Below are 18545 nucleotides of genomic sequence, written 5' to 3' on the forward strand. Positions count from 1 at the left end.
ATGCTGGAGCAGACTGATGGAGTACATGAAGCAGGAACGCTTCGATGGCAGCTTTTCCTGATCCTCATCCTGGCTTGGATCCTCATTTACCTTTGCATCTTTAAGGGGGTGAAATCAACAGGCAAGGTGAGTGAAAAGAGAGAAAAACTGAGGCAAAGACATGGAAATGGAATGATGGAAAGACAATAAATACTTTTCCTTTCATGTGTGTGTGTTTGTGTGTGTTTGTGTGTAGGTGGTGTACTTCACTGCCCTGTTCCCGTATGTTATTCTGATTGCGCTGCTGATCAATAACGTGCAGCTTCCTGGAGCAACAAAAGGGATAACCTACTTCATCGTGCCAGTATGGGAGAAGCTGCTCTCGGTGGACGTAAGAAAGAAGCAATAGGATGAGGGCACAGAGAGAGAAAATATTATTTAAAAATGCAAAAAGCTGTGAAAACCTTGCAGTAAAGGTGCCTGAAAAAATAGGTTTAAAAATCGCTGGAATACTGTAACATTTAAAAACTATTAAAATGATTTTTAAAAAGAAGAAATAGTGTAAAATATCATAATATGTGATATATGAAATAAGGTGCTGATTTAAGTACAGCAAAACAGTGTACTGTTATGGTGATGAATTCTTAAACAATTAATTATTATTTGTAAAAATACAGACTTTTGACGTAGACATTATTTACAGTTTTATGCCATTTTAAAAGCCAATATAGACTGTTAGATTAAGTGTAATCTAACAGAGATCTAACAGAGAAAATCTGTAAAATTACATTTAAAAACAGATGCACCATTTTTCTTAACCTTTAATATGCATTGTATATGCAATTTTTTTTTATCAAGTAATGGCAAATATGTTTATTATGTACAGTTCTGGCCTGTTTTTTTAGGACTGTCAATTGAAATTTTTATATAATTAAGTTAATATTTTTTTCTGGGATTTTACTACATGTAATTGAACAACACAGAGAAAATCTGTAAAATAACATTTAAGATGACAAAACATTTGAATTAATGATTATGCATTATTTTCCTTTAAGATACCAGAAAAAATATCTACATTATGCAGTTTTTTTATGGTTGACATGTAAATGAATACTCTTTACTGTGATTTTGCTAGATATTATGTGTAATTTAACGAAACAGGGAAAATCTGTAAAAGAACTTTCAGGATGATGTAGCATTTTAATTCTAGCCTAGCCGTGCTAGACAACCCACAATTCTCTGCCAGGGTGGGTCTAGTTACCCTCCATAAGGCTCGAGGTTGGATGCTCCTAAAACCGGCGTGTTTTAGGAGGAGAAAAAAATCACCATGAAGTGTAGAGTCAGAAGGCGGGCGTAACTAAGTGACGACAGAGGCGCGACGATTCTGACAGAAACAACCGGAAACAACTAGCATAGCCGTGCTAGACAACCCACGGCAACGAATTTAATTCTCTGCCAGGGTCGACAACAAAAACGACAACAGTCGTTGAGCTCCATTAGCACCGACTCTGAATAATCTTTCTGTTAACATGTCTGTAATATACTTGAGCTTCACCCATTGACTGTATAAATAAGGCTTCACTGAACTCCCGCATCCTCTGATTTCCGGCGCTCTAGGAGCCTATTCGTTGCGCTGATTGGTTGTATACCTACCCAATTGCTGCAGAGTGATTTGATAGACAACCTTTTAGCCCGCCTCCCTCCCTGTCGAGCGTGCCTAGACCCTTGCGTCTTCAGAGCATGGGTCTAGCGTGGCTAGGCTATTTTAATTCATGATTTTGCATTATTTTTCCTTAAAATACCTTCATTATTAACATCTTTATTCTTCACAGTTTTTTCCTGGTTTTCTGTGGTTGACATGTAAATTAATACTCTCCACTGTGATTTTACTAGATATTATCTGCAAAAGAGGGACAATCTGTAAAATAATACTGAATTGTTTTTACAGTGCATGTCTGATATTTCATCTGTACTGATGATATTGATGAGATCCTCGGTGTTGCAGGTGTGGGTCAACGCTGCCGCTCAGATATTTAACTCCATCGGGATTGGTTTTGGCTCCCTCCTGGCCATGTCCAGCTACAACTCCTTCAACAACAACATCCTGAAGTAATCAGCTCTAAAATCATTTTTGCATTTCTTGTCTCCATCTGTGCTGACAATAATGATCTCTGAGTAGTGAGGAAGTGATCTAAAGCAGATCTTTTTGCCCCCAGGGACACACTCACCATATCCATCATCAACTCCCTCACCAGCATTCTGGCAGGCTTCGTCATTTTCTCTGCCTTCGGCTACATGTCTTATCTGCAGGGCATTGAAATCGATGACCTGGCTGTGGATGGTAAGTAAACAAACCAAGCGATAACAACGAGGTAATTACTGTGCTTTTGGTGTTTTAAGTTATTTTATTGTAATAAAAGAAAATAGGTTATTTGACCTGTGCGAGGATTTGTAAGTTTATAAATCAGTATTCTAGCAAGACACTGCCTCTGGCTGTGACACGTTTCAGATAATTTTATGAATTCATTCAATAATTCTGACTATGTGTAAGTGGAATCAAGATATAATGCAATAAAATATGAGTCATGATAGTGACGTAAAGGCATGGTAAATGTGAAACTCAAGCTATAAATATCAGAGGAAAGCCTCCAGCCTTTAATAATTACATTGGCTCTGTCTGAAATCACCCTCCTGTCCACTGATTCACCAACCCTGACCAGTTCACTCTTAGTCCAGATGATAGGAGAAAACAATGTTCACTTTTTCATGAACACATGGAACTTGGTATACGATCATGCCCATTTTCAGAGCTGAAGCATCACAAAAATGCTTTGTGGTGGTAATGGTAGTCTTTTTCCATCAAAACCATACTGTGTATTTTGCACACAGACAGAATAATGTCCACTCAGGGGTTGGGAATAAAATGCTGCCAAATGCAACATCATAAACTGTTCAGGGCAAAAGTAAATGGGGAATTCAGAGACATTGTGATAAAGAAATGACATTTTCTGGGTCTCTAGGCTTCACCTCATAACATCATGTCTATTGCATGCATGCAGAGTTTTTAAAGCTTAATCCTGGAAATGTGTAGTCTGAGAGTCAACACTCAGTTCACAGTAAAAATAAAATGCAGAGATGAATGTATGAATGTAGGCCTAATGTACAACATCGTAAACATGAAATTATTCTGGACATACCACAGCTGACAAATTTATCTGTTGCTATTACAGAGACAGTTCTGACTTACTGAAGTGCAGGTTATGCAGCTAATGTTCATAGAAAGGAGCAATCTACATTATCTGCTTAACCTAGCATGAAAAGTTCAACAATTATAGTAAATGGACAACAAACAAGTGAAATATTTAATAAATCATTAAGTGACATTGTTGCATAAATAGTTAAAACTGACAGTAATAATTTATTGGTATCCTGAAGATACCCAGCACCAGCACCTTCAGCTAAAGCTAGCTTCAAGGTAGCTAAGCTAATGCAGTACACTAAAGGAAAGTATGTTCTGGCAAATCTTGCAACTCTGCAGACATTTTGGTAACAACCCAAGGAAGTTAGAGCCATCCATTTCTTTCTCCTTACCCGGGGTCGAGTCATGGTGGCAACAGGATCAGCAGGTCACTCCAGATGTTCCTCTCTTCAGCAGCACTTTCGAGTTCCTTCTGGAGGATTCCATCATCGCAGGCCAGATGAGATATGTAGTGCCCTCAATGAGTGCTCTACTCTGGGGTCTCCTTCCAGCTGCCTGAAAAACATGCAGGTGTTCTAATCAGATGCTGAGCACCTTAACCAAATCCTTTAAACACAAAGGTGGCTTTACTCCGAGTTCCCTCTAGACTTCCATTCTCCTCACCCTGTCTCTACGGCTCAGCCCACGCACCCTACAGAGGAAACTCATTCTGACAGCTTGTGTTCAGGATCTCATTCCTTCAGTCACTACCCATAGTTACCCATAGGTGAGGGCTGGAACACAGATCTAACTGGTAAATCCAAAGGTTTGTCTTCCACCTCAGCTCTGTCTTCACCATGATAGTCCAGTGTAACATTATTACTACATCATTGCTGTCCATATCATGGTTGATTTTCCCACCACTTGTGATAGAGATCCTTCACTTGGAGCAGTGGCTCACAAGTCAGAGGGTTTAGACAGTTATTTTGGGTCAACCAGGCAAGATCCTAAGAATGTGGAGACAGCCATAACTGCGATATCAAACTGTCATTAGTACATAGTAAACTGTATGCACAGACTCATCAGCCAGTTATGGTAAAAACAAACAAACAAACAAACAATATTGAGTGACAAAATAAGCTATATAAAGTATTTGTCCCCAAAAGTTAAACACAGCATCTGAGTCAGTGTCAGCTGTTATAAAGCTGGCTATTGGCTTTTTCAGGGAAGGTAAAGGATACAACCGCCAACTTTGATGTTAAGGAATTCTCCCTCAGATTTCTATCCAGGAGTTTGTAAGAGGTAATTCTTCTACTTACAACACCTCTGAACAGTGAGTGTAATGTTAATTATCCAGTTGGTATTTATACACTTCAAACCCTTAAACAGTAGTTAAAATATTTTAGCCAACTAGGTAAATAAAGAATTGTTAAGTGGTTAAAAAAAAAACTTCATCACAATATCTTCATCTGCAAAAGCATGTTTTTGTAATTAAGGAGCAAATCGATGGGGAAAAACTGTGTTTGGATTTCGTGTGTCATCGTTGGCATTTTGTAGATATGTGTCTCTTTTCAAGTCAAGTAAACTAGACTAACACTTTTGTTAAGTTTTGCATTTCCACAAAAAGGGCTTCACATACCTGCAGTGCAAAAATATATGTTTAAAACAGCGCGAGACTTAAAATGTTTCAGTCTTTCATGCATCCTCTTTCCCATTACTACTCTAACATGTCGAGTTCTACACACACAACTCACATTTCAAAGATACCTGTTGATTTTGACCTTTACACGTGTGCAGTCATGTCTCAGTGTGCTTCAGAAGACCCTTGCATTGCTTGTTCAGTCATGTCATGCTCATACTTTGTGCGTTTGTGTTTTTAGGTCCAGGACTGGTTTATATTGTTTACCCACAAGCCTTTGCCAACATGCCAGTAGCTCAGCTCTGGGCTGTGTTGTTCTTCTTCATGCTGCTTTGCCTCGGACTGGACAGTGAGGTAGTTAACTGGGAACTTCAGTGACAATCCACTGTGGGGAAAACACTCAATATTAGCACTGTGTTTCTGTATAATTCAGGAATTCTTAGTTTCTCTCTTCATTTTTTACCAGTTTGCAATGGTTGAAGTGATGGTGACCAGCCTCATGGACGAATTCCATCGAGATCTGATGAAGATTTTCAGGCGGAAGGAGTTCTTCGTTCTTGCAATTTGTGGGGTGGCGTGCCTTTTAGGAATCCCTTGTGTCATGCAGGTACAGACTGTAACACACTGTAGAAACTTTCACCAATTTAGAACGAAACTGTAACATCCTCAGCTGCCGTCCTAAAGGGTGTGTTTCTATCCAGGTGGGAATCTATGTCTTCCAGCTGATGGATCATTACACTGCCATTGTGTCCATCATGTTCCTTGCATTCTTTGAGGTCATTGCCATCTGTTGGAGTTATGGTGAGAAAAAGCACATCTAGTCCGTGACCCACTTAATTTGATGAAGATGTATTGTACTGCAGAACATCGTAACACATTTACAGTTGTGTGCAGCGTCATTGTAATTGCCACAATGCTGCAAAAGTGTGTCAGAATCCATTGAAAATGTGAGCAGCTGTTCATTGACAGGCAAAGGTTGACCTAAAGTACTTTTCACATTCAGGTGTGACTCGACTTTCAGCCAACGTTAAAGAGATGAACGGCTCAAGACCCAACATCTTCTTCAGAGTGTGCTGGCTAATAGTCGCTCCTGTGCTGATCACTGCAAGTCAACAGGCTTTTTTTGGTTTAATAAATAAATATTTAGATGACATTTCAATATGATTCACATTTTATTTTTTTAACCTGACAAAAAATTGAGATTCATCCAAAGATGTCTTGACTGAATGTAACATTTTTTGTGGCAGGTCATCCTGGTTTTCTCCATCGTCCAGTTCAAACCAGCCCGCTATGAGGAATATGTCTTCCCTCCCTGGGCTCAAGGAGTCGGTTGGTGCATTGCCTTGGCCTCCATCATATGGATTCCTTTGGGTGCCATTCACACACTGTGGCTGCTGCCTGGTACATTACTGCAGGTAGCGTGTATTTACCATTTGCTCCTGAGAACCGAGGGGGAAAAAAGTATCTTTCAATCTAACTTTTTTTGTAATTTCCTGCCTATTTGGAGCTAAAACAACAACTCACAATTTAGAATTTTATCAAAAATATTTTAATTTTAGAGACAACAGAACAATTTTACCATAAAAAAACAAAACAAAACAGCTACACTTTAAAATCAACATAGGCCGACAAGAAAACGAGAATGCCAATCCATTTTCTAACGAAACTTTAAGAAACTAAATTAAATAACAATAGTGTAAAAAAAATTAAGGGGTTGAATGAAACAGTGATAAACAACTATTTATTACATTAATTGCTTTACATTCAATGCGTTTTTAGCCCACAAAGAAATGTGTTTTGGGGCAAAAATTTGAATGTAAACAAATAACTAGCCAGCTAGTTAGCTATTAGTTCTCTGTTAAGCACATCAGGATTTAGTGGAGTCTATCCCAGCTGATTAAAGGTGAAGACAAGAAGACAGGGGACAGCCTGGACAGGTCACCAGTCTATCACAGGGCTACATATAGAGACAAACAATCACACTCACATTCACACCTACAGACAACTTAGAATCTAGGATCTAGAATCTAACCTCAGCATGTTTTTAGACTGTAGGAGGAAGCTGGAGTACTTGGAGAAAATCCACACTTGCACAGGCGGAACGTGCAAACTCCATGCAGAAAGATCCCCCCTAAAAAATGAAAAAGAAAAACAAAAAAACGAAAGGCAAGCGTTTCAGATTTGTCACATGAGCTTGTGTGACAGCTCAGACAGTGAAAAGGACATTGCATAATGTCAGCCCTTGCTTTCTGTTGGGAACATAACAGCTGGTCAGATGAGACCAAGATTAATCTGTACAGCTCAGATGAGTTCCAGCATGTTGACCAGGGCTACCACAGTGAATGCACAGTCCTGAGAGTGAAGCACGAGGTCAGAATGTGATGATAGGTGGCTCGGTGGTGAGTTTTGTTGCCTCACAGCTAGAAAATCCCCAGTTTGCATCCCCGTCTGGCCCTGACATCGATCCTAACGAGGATTAAGCATTGTATAGATAATAAAAAAGTGTTCTATGAGGTGACATTTATAGATGCACCGTAGATGTTGGTGGATATACCATAATACTAGCTGACGGGATGACTCCTAGTGTGCAGAGCCTTGACAGTAGAAGAATGCTTCAGTATGATAACGATCCAATGCACTGCTAGAATCAGCCAAGAATGTCTGAAAAAGAACATCGTGAAACTTTGACCTGAATCCAAAAGAACACCTTGTAAGTACTTGAAGCGCTAAAAAAGAGTGAAAGATTTTAATCTATATTGTTAAAACAGTAACTCTAAATTGTTAGTTTAAATTTTAAATACGAGCAAATACCGTATGGCTCAACTTAACAGTGATTATTGAGGTAATACAGCTTTGAATAACTTGACTTTTAAGTATTATTTCACAGTTGTGTTCCTGCTTCTGCTTAGTAGTGTACAATCAAAGTTTGTGTTTTATTATCTGTACATTTCTCCCACAGAAACTGAAGCTGTCCATCACGCCATTCGCACTGAATGGAAAATCAAAGATGCCATATTATGAGAGGGGAGGACCAGACGGACAACCAGGGATCGCTGTCATCAGCAGCAACACAGAGCTACCTGAAAAACCTCTAAGTCAGACAAAGCTCTGACACCTCAACGTTTTGCACAATGCCAGCCTCGCCAACAACAATGGCAGGTCATTACTATGCTAAAATTAATCGAAAGTAAAGCTTGCAATCAGACTTTAATCTTACGTAAACTTCTGGTCAGAAGATTAAACAGAAGCTTGTTACAGAAATTATTTTCCTGATTGTGAAAGTGTTGCTGTGTACGTGCCATTCAGATAAACTAAGATGGCCGTTTTTGCAAATCTGTGAATTTAATTGGTAAGATTTTTTTTGAACTTCTGCTACCTTTTTTGCTCGTGTCTAGTAAAACAAGATGTATTGGAGGACAGAGTTTTAAGCGTTCCACTGCTCTCCTTTACTTTGCCAAGAGTGCCATCTTTTGGTCATGTCTGTTTAAACATCAGGTAGCATACTTACATTTAATATGAAAATATCAAAGCAATGCCACTGTTTAAGATTTACAGTTCACAGCTGTACTTTTGTATTTAACCACTCCTCTTAAAAACACAAAGAACTGTCCATTTATTGTTGCTGACTCATTTATTAGGTCAAAGGCAACAGAGCACTGTCGATAAAAATGAAAAAGCTAATAGTCAACAGATCCTGGGTCATGCAAACTGTATGTAATGTCAAGGCGTAATAAAAAGCTGCAAAGTCCACTGTGTCTTCTTTCTGCAGTGACAAGCTGACCAAAAACATGCTGTTACACATAACACAAACACAACTCACTTCTGGGCAAGTTTTTATTTACTCATTTAATAAGAAATCTCCAACAGAAGGGTACATGTCTTCAGGGTATACATGTGCATGTCGAGTTAGTTTGATCCCCTACATAAGTTGCCAGCGTTTCCTTCTTGTAACTCCTCACGAAAGAATCCAAAGTGCAGAACAACGGAAATTACACAGGCAAGGAGGTGGGTTGTGGAAACCCATGTGCTTAACAGACGAGGGATGTCTCTGTACTTTCCCTGACCCCTCATAGGGGGTTTATACGTAGATCCAAACAAGGCTAGCTGAATATGCTTGTGAAATGATAGTGAGTAAAGGCAGCAGGATGGACAGACTGCTAATGGTTACTTACAGTTGGTGTTGTCTAGGGTTAGTTAATATGAGACCACATCTATCTATAATCAAAAGCTAAAATCTTTATTTAAAAAATTTAAACAAAAAAAGTTGTCATTCTTATAAACAGCAATTACTCTTTCAATTTAATTTCAAAAAGATATGTCATATGACCTACAAAAACAAAACAAAAGAAAAAACATGTGCAATCAATGGCATACTCTTCCCTCTGAAGTGACGGCCGTGCAGATGACCACACAGCACAGCAGCAGCTCTCGCTTTATTTGATCCTACTGTGGTTTAGAGTCGGCTCAGCACAGGACTGAGCCCAACGATTCACAAAATGCCAGCTCGCTGCATTCAGTAGTATGTTTGTAGTGGTTTACAAAGTCCACGCCCTTCATTTCCTCACACAGCCTCCTTAAGGCTCCAGCCCTCCTTGGCTACGTCCAGCAGACCCAACACAGCTGTAGTCGATTTGTTTTACCCCCCCACCCCCTTTGCCCAGCAGAGGTCGCCAAGGAGCCACCATGGCTGCTGCCTGTCTGCTCCTCCTGCAGCTTCACCTTCCACTGCTATGACACCTGCTCCACTGGCCTCATCTGCACGTCTCCAATCTGACCACAGGAGAAAGGCAGATCGGTACAGAAAGCAACCACTATTAAATTCCTGATGCACTTGAAAGCAACAGAGGCACAGAAAGAGAGACATACCTGGACATGAGGAGGTGCACTGAGGACAAATGTGACTGCACTGGCTATGTCTTCTGCTTTCAAACACTGAAAGATGGAGGAAAGAGGTTTAATTGATGCTGGAGCACAGTGTGAAACACATTTACAGACTCAGTCAAATGCACAGGCTTACTTTGATACTCTCGTACACTGCAGCTGCTTTCTCTGGATCACTGTTGTGGTGCCGGAAGGCGAACTCAGTCTCCACTATTCCAGGAGATATACACTGCAGGGTGGGACAATGCACGAGACGTTCACTGCTTAGTGTTTACACACACTGAGATGTGCATACATAAAACACTTTCCTCTGGGCTTTTTCCTCTATGAGCTGAAACATATTTCCTCAAATAATGACTGGGCGTATATTTAGATTAACTGCAGAGGGTGACAGGCCATTTTTGGATGGAAACTTATAATGAATCCTTTTATATAGTGAGCAGAATTTATCATAGTTTAATCATAAAACCTGTTTTAATTTGCTCCTGGTTGCTTTATTAAAATTATTCCAATACACTATTCATGTTATACATGCAAAAAACTATGACTTTTAAGAGACCAGTGGATAAATTTAGGTTTCTCAGTACAAGTCTTTAACTTTATATACACCTGTGTCTGCTATCAAGAAGATCCTGATCAACCCACTGCAGTCATGGTGTCACAGCTGCTAATCTAACAGGAACATAAATAAAACACAGCGAGACAGAACAACATCCAAAAGCGTTGCTACTGCAAACACAGAACTTCCCCAACACGCCCCTTCAGGACACTACAGTCTCTGGGATGCAACTGTTCCAGAATCGAAGTCCCAACATTTCAGTGGACAAAAGCCTCTTTTCTTAACATGACTTTTATTGTTGCATAGATGCTCATTTCATTTCACTCATTTCAGCGTCCTCGTCTCCTCTGTTCTCCGTCCTCCTGCTGTGACGTGGAAATCAATGCTGTGTGCCATAACAAAGGATGTCTAAGTTTCTAAAAAGCATCTGGAGGAGAGAGGATTGAGAAAGCTCTGCATGAGGACGCACGCGTATAACCTCACTGTAGTCTTTTTGCATCCGCGACAAAAAAGAAGTGTGGCTCTTAGCTGGGATGTGCTACGTATGCAAAGTTCATGACCGGCAACACTGTGTACATAGTATATATTAGTCAGTCATTATATATGGCGCTCTTTATTACTCCACCAAGGAACGTGGTGGAATTATGTGACGATCAGTGTATGATTGTCTGTCTTTTTGCAACATTACTCAGAAACGTACGAACGGATTTGGATGAAATTTTCAGGACACCAGGACCAGTTGATTAGATTTTAGCAGTGATACGGCTTTTAGTCTTAATCCACAGATTTGTTTAAGATTTCTGGATCATTGCAAGATAGCGGCACAGCATCACTGTAACTATGACAACAAATGACTGCTGTGGACTTATTGGGACTTGTCTGTTGGAAATCATACAAGGAACAATTAAATTGTGGAGGTGTTTCAGAGTCCCACCAGTTTCCACCGCCTGCTACATATTTAGGTCACGTGATTCGGTTATCCGTACATAACGTACACATGCATAACACTCGCCTGTGTTCAGTGCAAGCTCATTTTCTTATTAAAGATTTCATCCATAGGAAATTATACAACTGAGCAGTTTTGGTGTAGTACTGCGCTCTCTGAATGTTTTTCTTGTTTGTGTAGAACTCTTGTGTGTTATGGCTCTTTTATACTTCACCAAACACTTTAAATAAAAAATAAAAATGTGGGACTTTCACTAAATCTTGTCATATTGCGAGTTGAATTTTCAGTAAATAAAAACTGCATGTTCTCATGAATGTTGTTCTGGTCATCTGATAGAGATCATAAAATACAGTTGTTGGCTTTACCAAAGCAATGTTCAGGTGTTACAGCTGAGCTACATGCTGTGTTTAATTGACGTTGCTTTAATGTATCAGTGCTAAGGCGTGGATGTGTCGTTCTGTTAAATGGCTGTGGCCTTTTAACCTGGCAATAGCCAGATTAATAATTGTGTAGTACTTGATAGTACTCCACAATATCAATCTGGGACCGTTCCATGTAAATCCGTTCGGAGGAAAGAGGCACGGATTGGACAATGCAACAGTATGTCCCGCCTCTGACAGGTTTGTTTTTAGCCAATCGCCGGATCTTCACAACGAGCGGAGCCAATTGGTAGATTAAATTCTTACCAAAACCTGTAGGTAAAAAAGCACAAACATCTTTACCATCCAGAAATGCGCAAAGCGCCTCTCGTTGTTCTTCCTTCAAAGAAGCGATACGAGATTCAGCTAAAACTGACTTAATAGCAGCATCTACACGATCATTGTCCTCCGTTGCCGTGTTTGTTTTGATCTACTGGCGCTTGGTGTCGTCTTCACACCCGGATATCCCGCCCCACACACGAATACTGCTGCGTGATTGGCCCGTGCCAACTTGGCTCTGTACGAACAGTGAATGCGGGAGCGGAGCAAGATGGTTTGTTGAGAGATTTGTGAACTCACAAATATCGCGAGAAATCAACTTGCTGGCAAGGTTAGTGGCCTTTCCTCCTTTGCCAACATCTCCAAGGACAAGGACATGTGGAGAGAAGTCGAGGAAAAGAATTGAGGATGTACAAACTGGAAAACGAGATCCAGAGAGTTGGGATGGAGGGGGAAGTGTGTTCCTGGAACTTTCTGTACAAACAGAACTGCTGAAAAGTGTCGCCATTTTTTTGTCCCCAGGCTGTGTGTTTGTGTCAGCTATCCCCCCTACCATTATCAAAATCTGGCTTTTAATTGACTCCAGCTTTTTCATTTGAGGAAATATGGTAAATGTTCTGCTAACTGAAGGACTTCATGTGATCTCATTTGCTACCAACGCCACAAACCAAAGAAGGACGTTGACAGCTCACTCACTGTGGCTCTGATGTGGGTGTTTGCTTCTCGAAGCTCCTGCCGTATCCCCTCAGTCAGAGCAGTTACAGCGTATTTAGTGGCACAGTAGAAATGCTCATCAGCACTAGGAACCATTCGGTGTCCTCCCATACTGTAACAAACAAGACAAAGACGTTCGAGATAAGTGAACTGGTATTTTTTTTTTTTTTTTAGCTCAACATTGGTTCAAGTCCAAATTAGTCCGATAAATTACTAATTCTTATATTCTCTAATTTACCTCTTGTGCTGTTTTGAACGCCTCAATCTGCTTACTATTAAAGCATATTTATCATAAAACAAGTCTATTTGTATTGTGTAATATCATACTTGGGCTAACTTAGGCTAACACAAGCAAAAGCTGACATTTATATCAAATGAATGAATGAATATCTTATGGTAATGTCTGCTCATTTACTTTAAAAAAAACAAACATTCAAGCATGTTAACCATCATCATCTAACCACAGCATCATCCAGACAGGAGCTAAATGTACATACAGTCCTCTAAACCCAAGATATAATACGCAAATCAAGACAAGACCAATACTACATTTGTAGCCATACATTTGATGCAGGGCATAATCAAAAGTCAATAATCCATCTTGACAACATCTATCTATCATATGCTACCTTTGTCCTCCTTTCCTGTGCTTTAGAAAGATATTCAGAAAATGTAAAAACACAGCCAAAATGATAATGACGATGGTTACGATTTCACTTTTAAATCAATGTAGCACTGCTTTTACTTTCATGTTATGCTACATTCCTGTTAATACTCAAATCCCTGCATTTTAACAAGACTTAAAACAAGGTTCTTAATCTGAATATAGCGCATCTTACAAGCAAAAAATAAATTAAACCGTATCCAAAACAGGGCTGCACAGTGAGTCGGTGGTTAGCAGTGTTGCCTCACAGCTAGAAGATTCCTGGTTCATGTCCTGGCCTTCCTGGGATCTTTCTGCATGGAGTTTGCATGTTCTCCCTGTACATGTGTGAACTGTCTCTGGGTACTCTAGTTTCCCCAGACAGTCCAAGAACATGCTCAGGTTAACTGGTGATTCTAAATTGTCTGTAGGTGTGAATGTGATTGTTTGTCTTCATGTGTAGCCCTGTGATAGACTGGTGATCTGTCCAGGGCGTCCTCGGTCTTCTCTCTGTGACATCTGGGACAGACTCCAGGCCCCCTATGACCCTAATGAGGATTAAGTGGTTCATAGATGATCGATGGATATATCCAAAACTCCTCAGCTGTTAAACATCAAATATAAAATTTACCAGTGTTCCCTAAACACCTCACATGCAGCTACAGTAGACGCTAGCAATGCATGTGCACAGAGAAGCCTCAGTTACTGCAGTACAGCATCTCAGACAGGTGTGTGAGCAGAAACTACTTTGAAATCGCATTCTAAAGTCATATTTACATAACTTGAAAATGAGCAACTGAACCCACGCTGGCTGTTTTCTATCAATGGAGCTTCATAAATGCACATATAACAGCCGATAATGTTCATTGAATTGTGGCAGACCAGATCATGATTGATATCACTGGTCAACAACAAAAAAATTGTCTGAGGTTTTAAAGCTGTTTTAAGATGATTTTGGGGTGCAGAATTCAAATATAACATTAGTTTTGCTCTATCAGGTCAACTTTTTTAACTATGACCATTTGTTGTTTTTCACCTTTTCTTTACATATATGCGTATGATTGCTTTATTGTTTACGCATCTACAACTTACAATCACTATATTTTTGGTGTATATCTCTATCGTATATTGTTTTGGATGATACCCAGTTTTTGTTTCTTGAAATATCTTCAGTAAATTACTTATTTTTATTCTGTGCACATAGGTGAATACCATGGCTTCTCGCAGAAGAGCTTGCAAAAATCAACCTGATGTATTCTGCTACATCTGTGGTGAATACACATTGGCACCTAACAGGAACTCTGTTACAAGCTTCATAAAGTGTGCCTATAATGCCTATTTTGGTATAAAGCTTGGTGACCAGGATAAAGCCTGGGCCCCACATACGGTGTGCAAAACATGTACTGAGTATCTGCGTCAATGGACAAAGGGCAAGAAGAGTTGTCTAAAGTTTGGAGTTCCCATGGTTTGGAGAGAACCAGCAAACCATGTCACTGACTGCTACTTCTGTGCTGTAGATGTAACTGGGATTAACAGAAAGAACAGGGGCAGCCTTACATATCCTGATCTTCAATCAGCACGTCATCCTGTAGCTCACTGTGATGAAATCCCAGTACCTGTCTTTGGAGAGCTTCCAGATATTAGTGAGGGAGATTCCTCTAGTGACCATGAAGATCAAGAGGATCAGATGTTTCTTGATGATGATGCTCCACATCCTTTCACACAAATAGAGCTAAATGATCTAGTTCGTGATCTAAGCTTGTCCAAGTCCTCTGCTGAGCTTTTGGCTTCCCGACTGAAGGAAAAGAACCTTCTTTGCAGACAGTACTCGCATAACATTTTACAGAAACAGACACCAGGAATACCTCTGTTTTTTCTCTGAGGAGAATGATTTGGCGCATTGTTCAGACATTGCGGGTCTCCTGCACAAGCTAGGGGTGCCAAAGTACGACCCCACAGATTGGAGACTGTTCATTGATAGCAGTAAGCGATCCCTCAAATGTGTATTTTGTAATAATAAAGCATTCTTAGATAAGAAGCATTGGCATAACTCAGCCGTTAATTCCACAGAGGTGTATTTGATTTGGGCAAAACATTTGATTTTCAACCAATCTGTAAAGCTTCAAAACCTGACCTGATAGAGTAAAACGGATGTCATTTTCGGATTAAGCGCTGCTTAATCCCCCTAAATCAGTTAAAAAACTCTAGACAATTTTTCAAAAACTTTTTTTGTTACCCAGTGTATTCGATTGATACCTTAATCAAGCGGATTTCATTCCCACCTTATTTAGCACATCATATTCAGAGGTTATTTCTTCTTCAGTCACCCCTCTGTATCTTCCTGCTTCAATATGCAGCAGTAATACAATGCTCTCTTGTGTGCAGTGATCTCTGACTTTTAACCCTAACCCTAACATACTTTTCACATTTAAATTATCTATTATATTTTAAGTTCTCACTTTAGATAATTTACCGGCCCAATATTCAACATTCTGTATTTAATAGGTTCTAAGATGATCAATAAAAAACAAAGAAATAAGTCTACACAGCTTTTAGTTTATTATCTGTTCTTTGCATTGTTCCACATCCAGCAGGAGTTAGGGGGGGCTCACAAATGGCTTTATGTAAAGCCTGCAGGATTAAAATCAGCTTGAACAAAGATGACACTTAGATCTGTAAATCTGAGTACCGTATTTTCACAACTATAAGGCGCACATAAAAGTCTTAGATTTTCTTCAAATTGTGCGGCGCGCCCTATGGTGCAGTGCGTCCTGTGTGTGTTGTTGTTGTTGTAAGGCGGACGTAGACCAGGTGGTTTTTTCCACGCATCACCATCGCTGTTGATCTGTGACTCTATGCGTGCCCATCTCACAGCCGATGTGAAAAAACAAGTGAAGCAAATGAACTCTGAGCTTGCTGTCATTCCGGGAGGCCTGACAAAGGAACTCCAACCGCTGGACATCGGTGTGAACCGGACGTTCAAAGTAAGGCTGCGAGCGGCGTGGGAGCGATGGATGACCGATGGAGACCACAGTTTCACTAAGAGTGGAAGGCAGCGCCGGGCGAGTTACGCCACAATTTGCCAATGGATTGTAGATGCTTGGGCTAACGTGTCTGCTGGCACTGTTGTTCGAGCTTTCGCAAAAGCCGGCATCATTTCCGAGGCGCCGCACGGCACGGAAAGCGACTCTGACAGTGAAGAAAGTGAACCTGGCATGTTTGATGGAGGTTTAGCGCAGCTGTTCAATTCAGAAACGGAGGATGAGGACTTCCATGGGTTTGATTGATGACGATTACCGGTAAAAAAAAATGTAAATACCAAACTCAGTTTTGCTCCCGCTCTATTTTTAAATACGCACACTTGTGTGCTTGTTTAATCCGTGTGTTTTACCATGCCCGCGACTATTGATGATTAAAAAAATGTTAGTACTTTGTAATCAATACTTCAATAAAGCACAACCAAACTCAGTTTTGCTCCCGCTCTATTTTTAAATACGCACACTTGTATGCTTGTGTGTGTGTTGTTGTTGTAAGGCCGACGTAGTAGAGGACACCATGAGAACGTGAAAGGGGGAAGTGTGGGCATGGATTGTATATAAAACCCTCGCCTTATAATCAGGTGCGCCTTATGTGTGTATTAAATACAGTAATGGCACACATAACTGAGACTGCGCCTTTTGGTACAGTGCGCCTTTTGGTCGTGAAAATACGGTACTAACAATACTTAGATGCTGTAAGTTGCCTGTATAACGTACCTGTTAATATTGATGATGTGGCCATCATCCACGTCCCTCTCCTTCATGGATTTGTAAGCCTCACGGGTGCAGATAGACAAGGCTAAGACATTCACCTGGAGAGGAGGTAAAGACAGCAACCTTCTTTAACTGTTTATCAGTTATAAGTTTGAATAAAGCAGCCAAAGCCAAATAGTGGGGGGAAAAAAACTAATGGGTAAGTTTATATCTTTGTGTAGGACCAGCTTCTATTTTACTGCTGAGTCACATTTAGGAATGCCTGTGATGAAACAGTGTCATTTCAGCTGACTGATGTTCACCAGGTCAATGTGCCAAACCATCTGAACCTTCTGCTCCTGTCCAGCTTGTGGCCTCTAAGCTGCTCCTGTAGTGACACTGATAGACAGCAGGTTAACGCCAGCATGGTAGCAAGACAGGGGGAGGTGACCAAACAAGGTCAGCGCACAGATTAAACACTGGCTAAAAATACTCTGCTGTACACATTCATGTGGGCTGCCATGACAACAGATGGGCGAGCGTTACGAATGCTGGACCCTGGAGACAGAGACTTTGGAGCAGGGGGGTCTTCAGTGGTCAAGAGCTCAATGAATCAGAATGTAAAGTCCCAACAAGAGAAATAGTACTGGCTTTCATTAGCAGGCCTCGGCTGTGCCAGAGCTTCTCCTCAGAGCCAATGAAGCAGCCTCTGTGAGGGGAGGGAAGCAGTGAGTGTGTGTGCAGAGACATGTTTCTGCTTTAACTCTGATTCCTTGAATAACAGAAGCTCCACAAACACAAGACAACCACTCACACTAGGCAACCATTTAAGTTCCTCCCTTCTGCTGTTCTGTTTGAGGAGAGTAATCATAAAATCAATACAACATAAGGGAGGTATCACTGGCATTCCCTTTTATAAATAAACGCCAAACGTCCCTCCAGATTGTGTCAGCTTTAGCATTTGTATTTGTGCATCTGTGATCCGCTCACATCGATCATGTTCCTCCAGCCTTCTGTCTTTCCGCTGAGCAGAGGTTCATTGTGGGCCAGGCCAGCGTTGTTGATGCAGACGTCCACGCCCTTATGCAGCGTCTTGATGGCTGAGAACATGGACAGGATCTCCTCCTCGTTGGACAGGTCACATTTATATGGGATCAGGGTACCGCTGTAGCCCGCACTCTGACATTCTGCTGCCAGTTTCTGAAAAACACAAATCATGTCCAATTTAAAAACAGACAGAGGACATAAACACGGACATTTAACCCTCCTGTTGTCCTCATTTACGGGCACCGAAAAATATTGTTTCTTTGTCTGAAAAAAATCTAAAAATTCTGCCAAAAAAAAAAAAAAAAATCCTACATTTCTGAAAATTTGCAAAATCTTCAGGAAGAAAATTCCAATAATTCCTTTAAAATTTCCCTTAAAAGTTTTATTTAAAAAAAAAGAAAGAAAAGAAAATGTTTGTAAATATTTTCAAAAAATGAGTAAAAATCTTCCCAAAAAATGCTAAAAAAATATATAAAACATTCACCAAAAAAATCAACCAAAATCCAGCGAAATTCGCTGGATTTTGGTTG

The 18545-nt window shown here is 40.3% G+C and overlaps 2 protein-coding genes across 2 annotated transcripts in view; one reads left to right on the top strand and one right to left on the bottom strand.

The window, feature by feature from the left end:
• On the top strand, nucleotides 1-6018 carry si:ch211-283g2.1 (sodium- and chloride-dependent GABA transporter ine). The gene is made up of 9 exons (XM_022207107.2): nucleotides 1-126; nucleotides 236-370; nucleotides 1985-2088; nucleotides 2196-2320; nucleotides 5038-5150; nucleotides 5263-5403; nucleotides 5498-5597; nucleotides 5800-5900; nucleotides 6010-6018. The coding sequence occupies exons 1-9, from the start codon at nucleotides 1-3 to the stop codon at nucleotides 6016-6018; spliced, it is 954 nt and encodes a 317-aa protein (XP_022062799.2).
• Nucleotides 6019-8616: 2598 nt separating this feature from the next.
• dhrs11a (dehydrogenase/reductase 11a) overlaps nucleotides 8617-18545 on the bottom strand; it is a 29696-nt gene continuing 19767 nt past the window's right edge. Inside the window, exons 2-7 of the mRNA XM_022207096.2 lie at nucleotides 17959-18168; nucleotides 16993-17087; nucleotides 12577-12706; nucleotides 9814-9906; nucleotides 9663-9728; nucleotides 8617-9566 (exon numbers count right to left, since the gene is read on the bottom strand). Of these exons, the coding sequence (XP_022062788.1) occupies nucleotides 9525-9566; nucleotides 9663-9728; nucleotides 9814-9906; nucleotides 12577-12706; nucleotides 16993-17087; nucleotides 17959-18168 (636 nt within the window). The 3' untranslated portion in view covers nucleotides 8617-9524. The remainder of the gene's footprint in view (nucleotides 9567-9662; nucleotides 9729-9813; nucleotides 9907-12576; nucleotides 12707-16992; nucleotides 17088-17958; nucleotides 18169-18545) is intronic.

Source organism: Acanthochromis polyacanthus, chromosome 17 (genome assembly GCF_021347895.1).
Source record: "Acanthochromis polyacanthus isolate Apoly-LR-REF ecotype Palm Island chromosome 17, KAUST_Apoly_ChrSc, whole genome shotgun sequence".
Taxonomy (NCBI): Eukaryota; Metazoa; Chordata; class Actinopteri; family Pomacentridae; genus Acanthochromis; species Acanthochromis polyacanthus.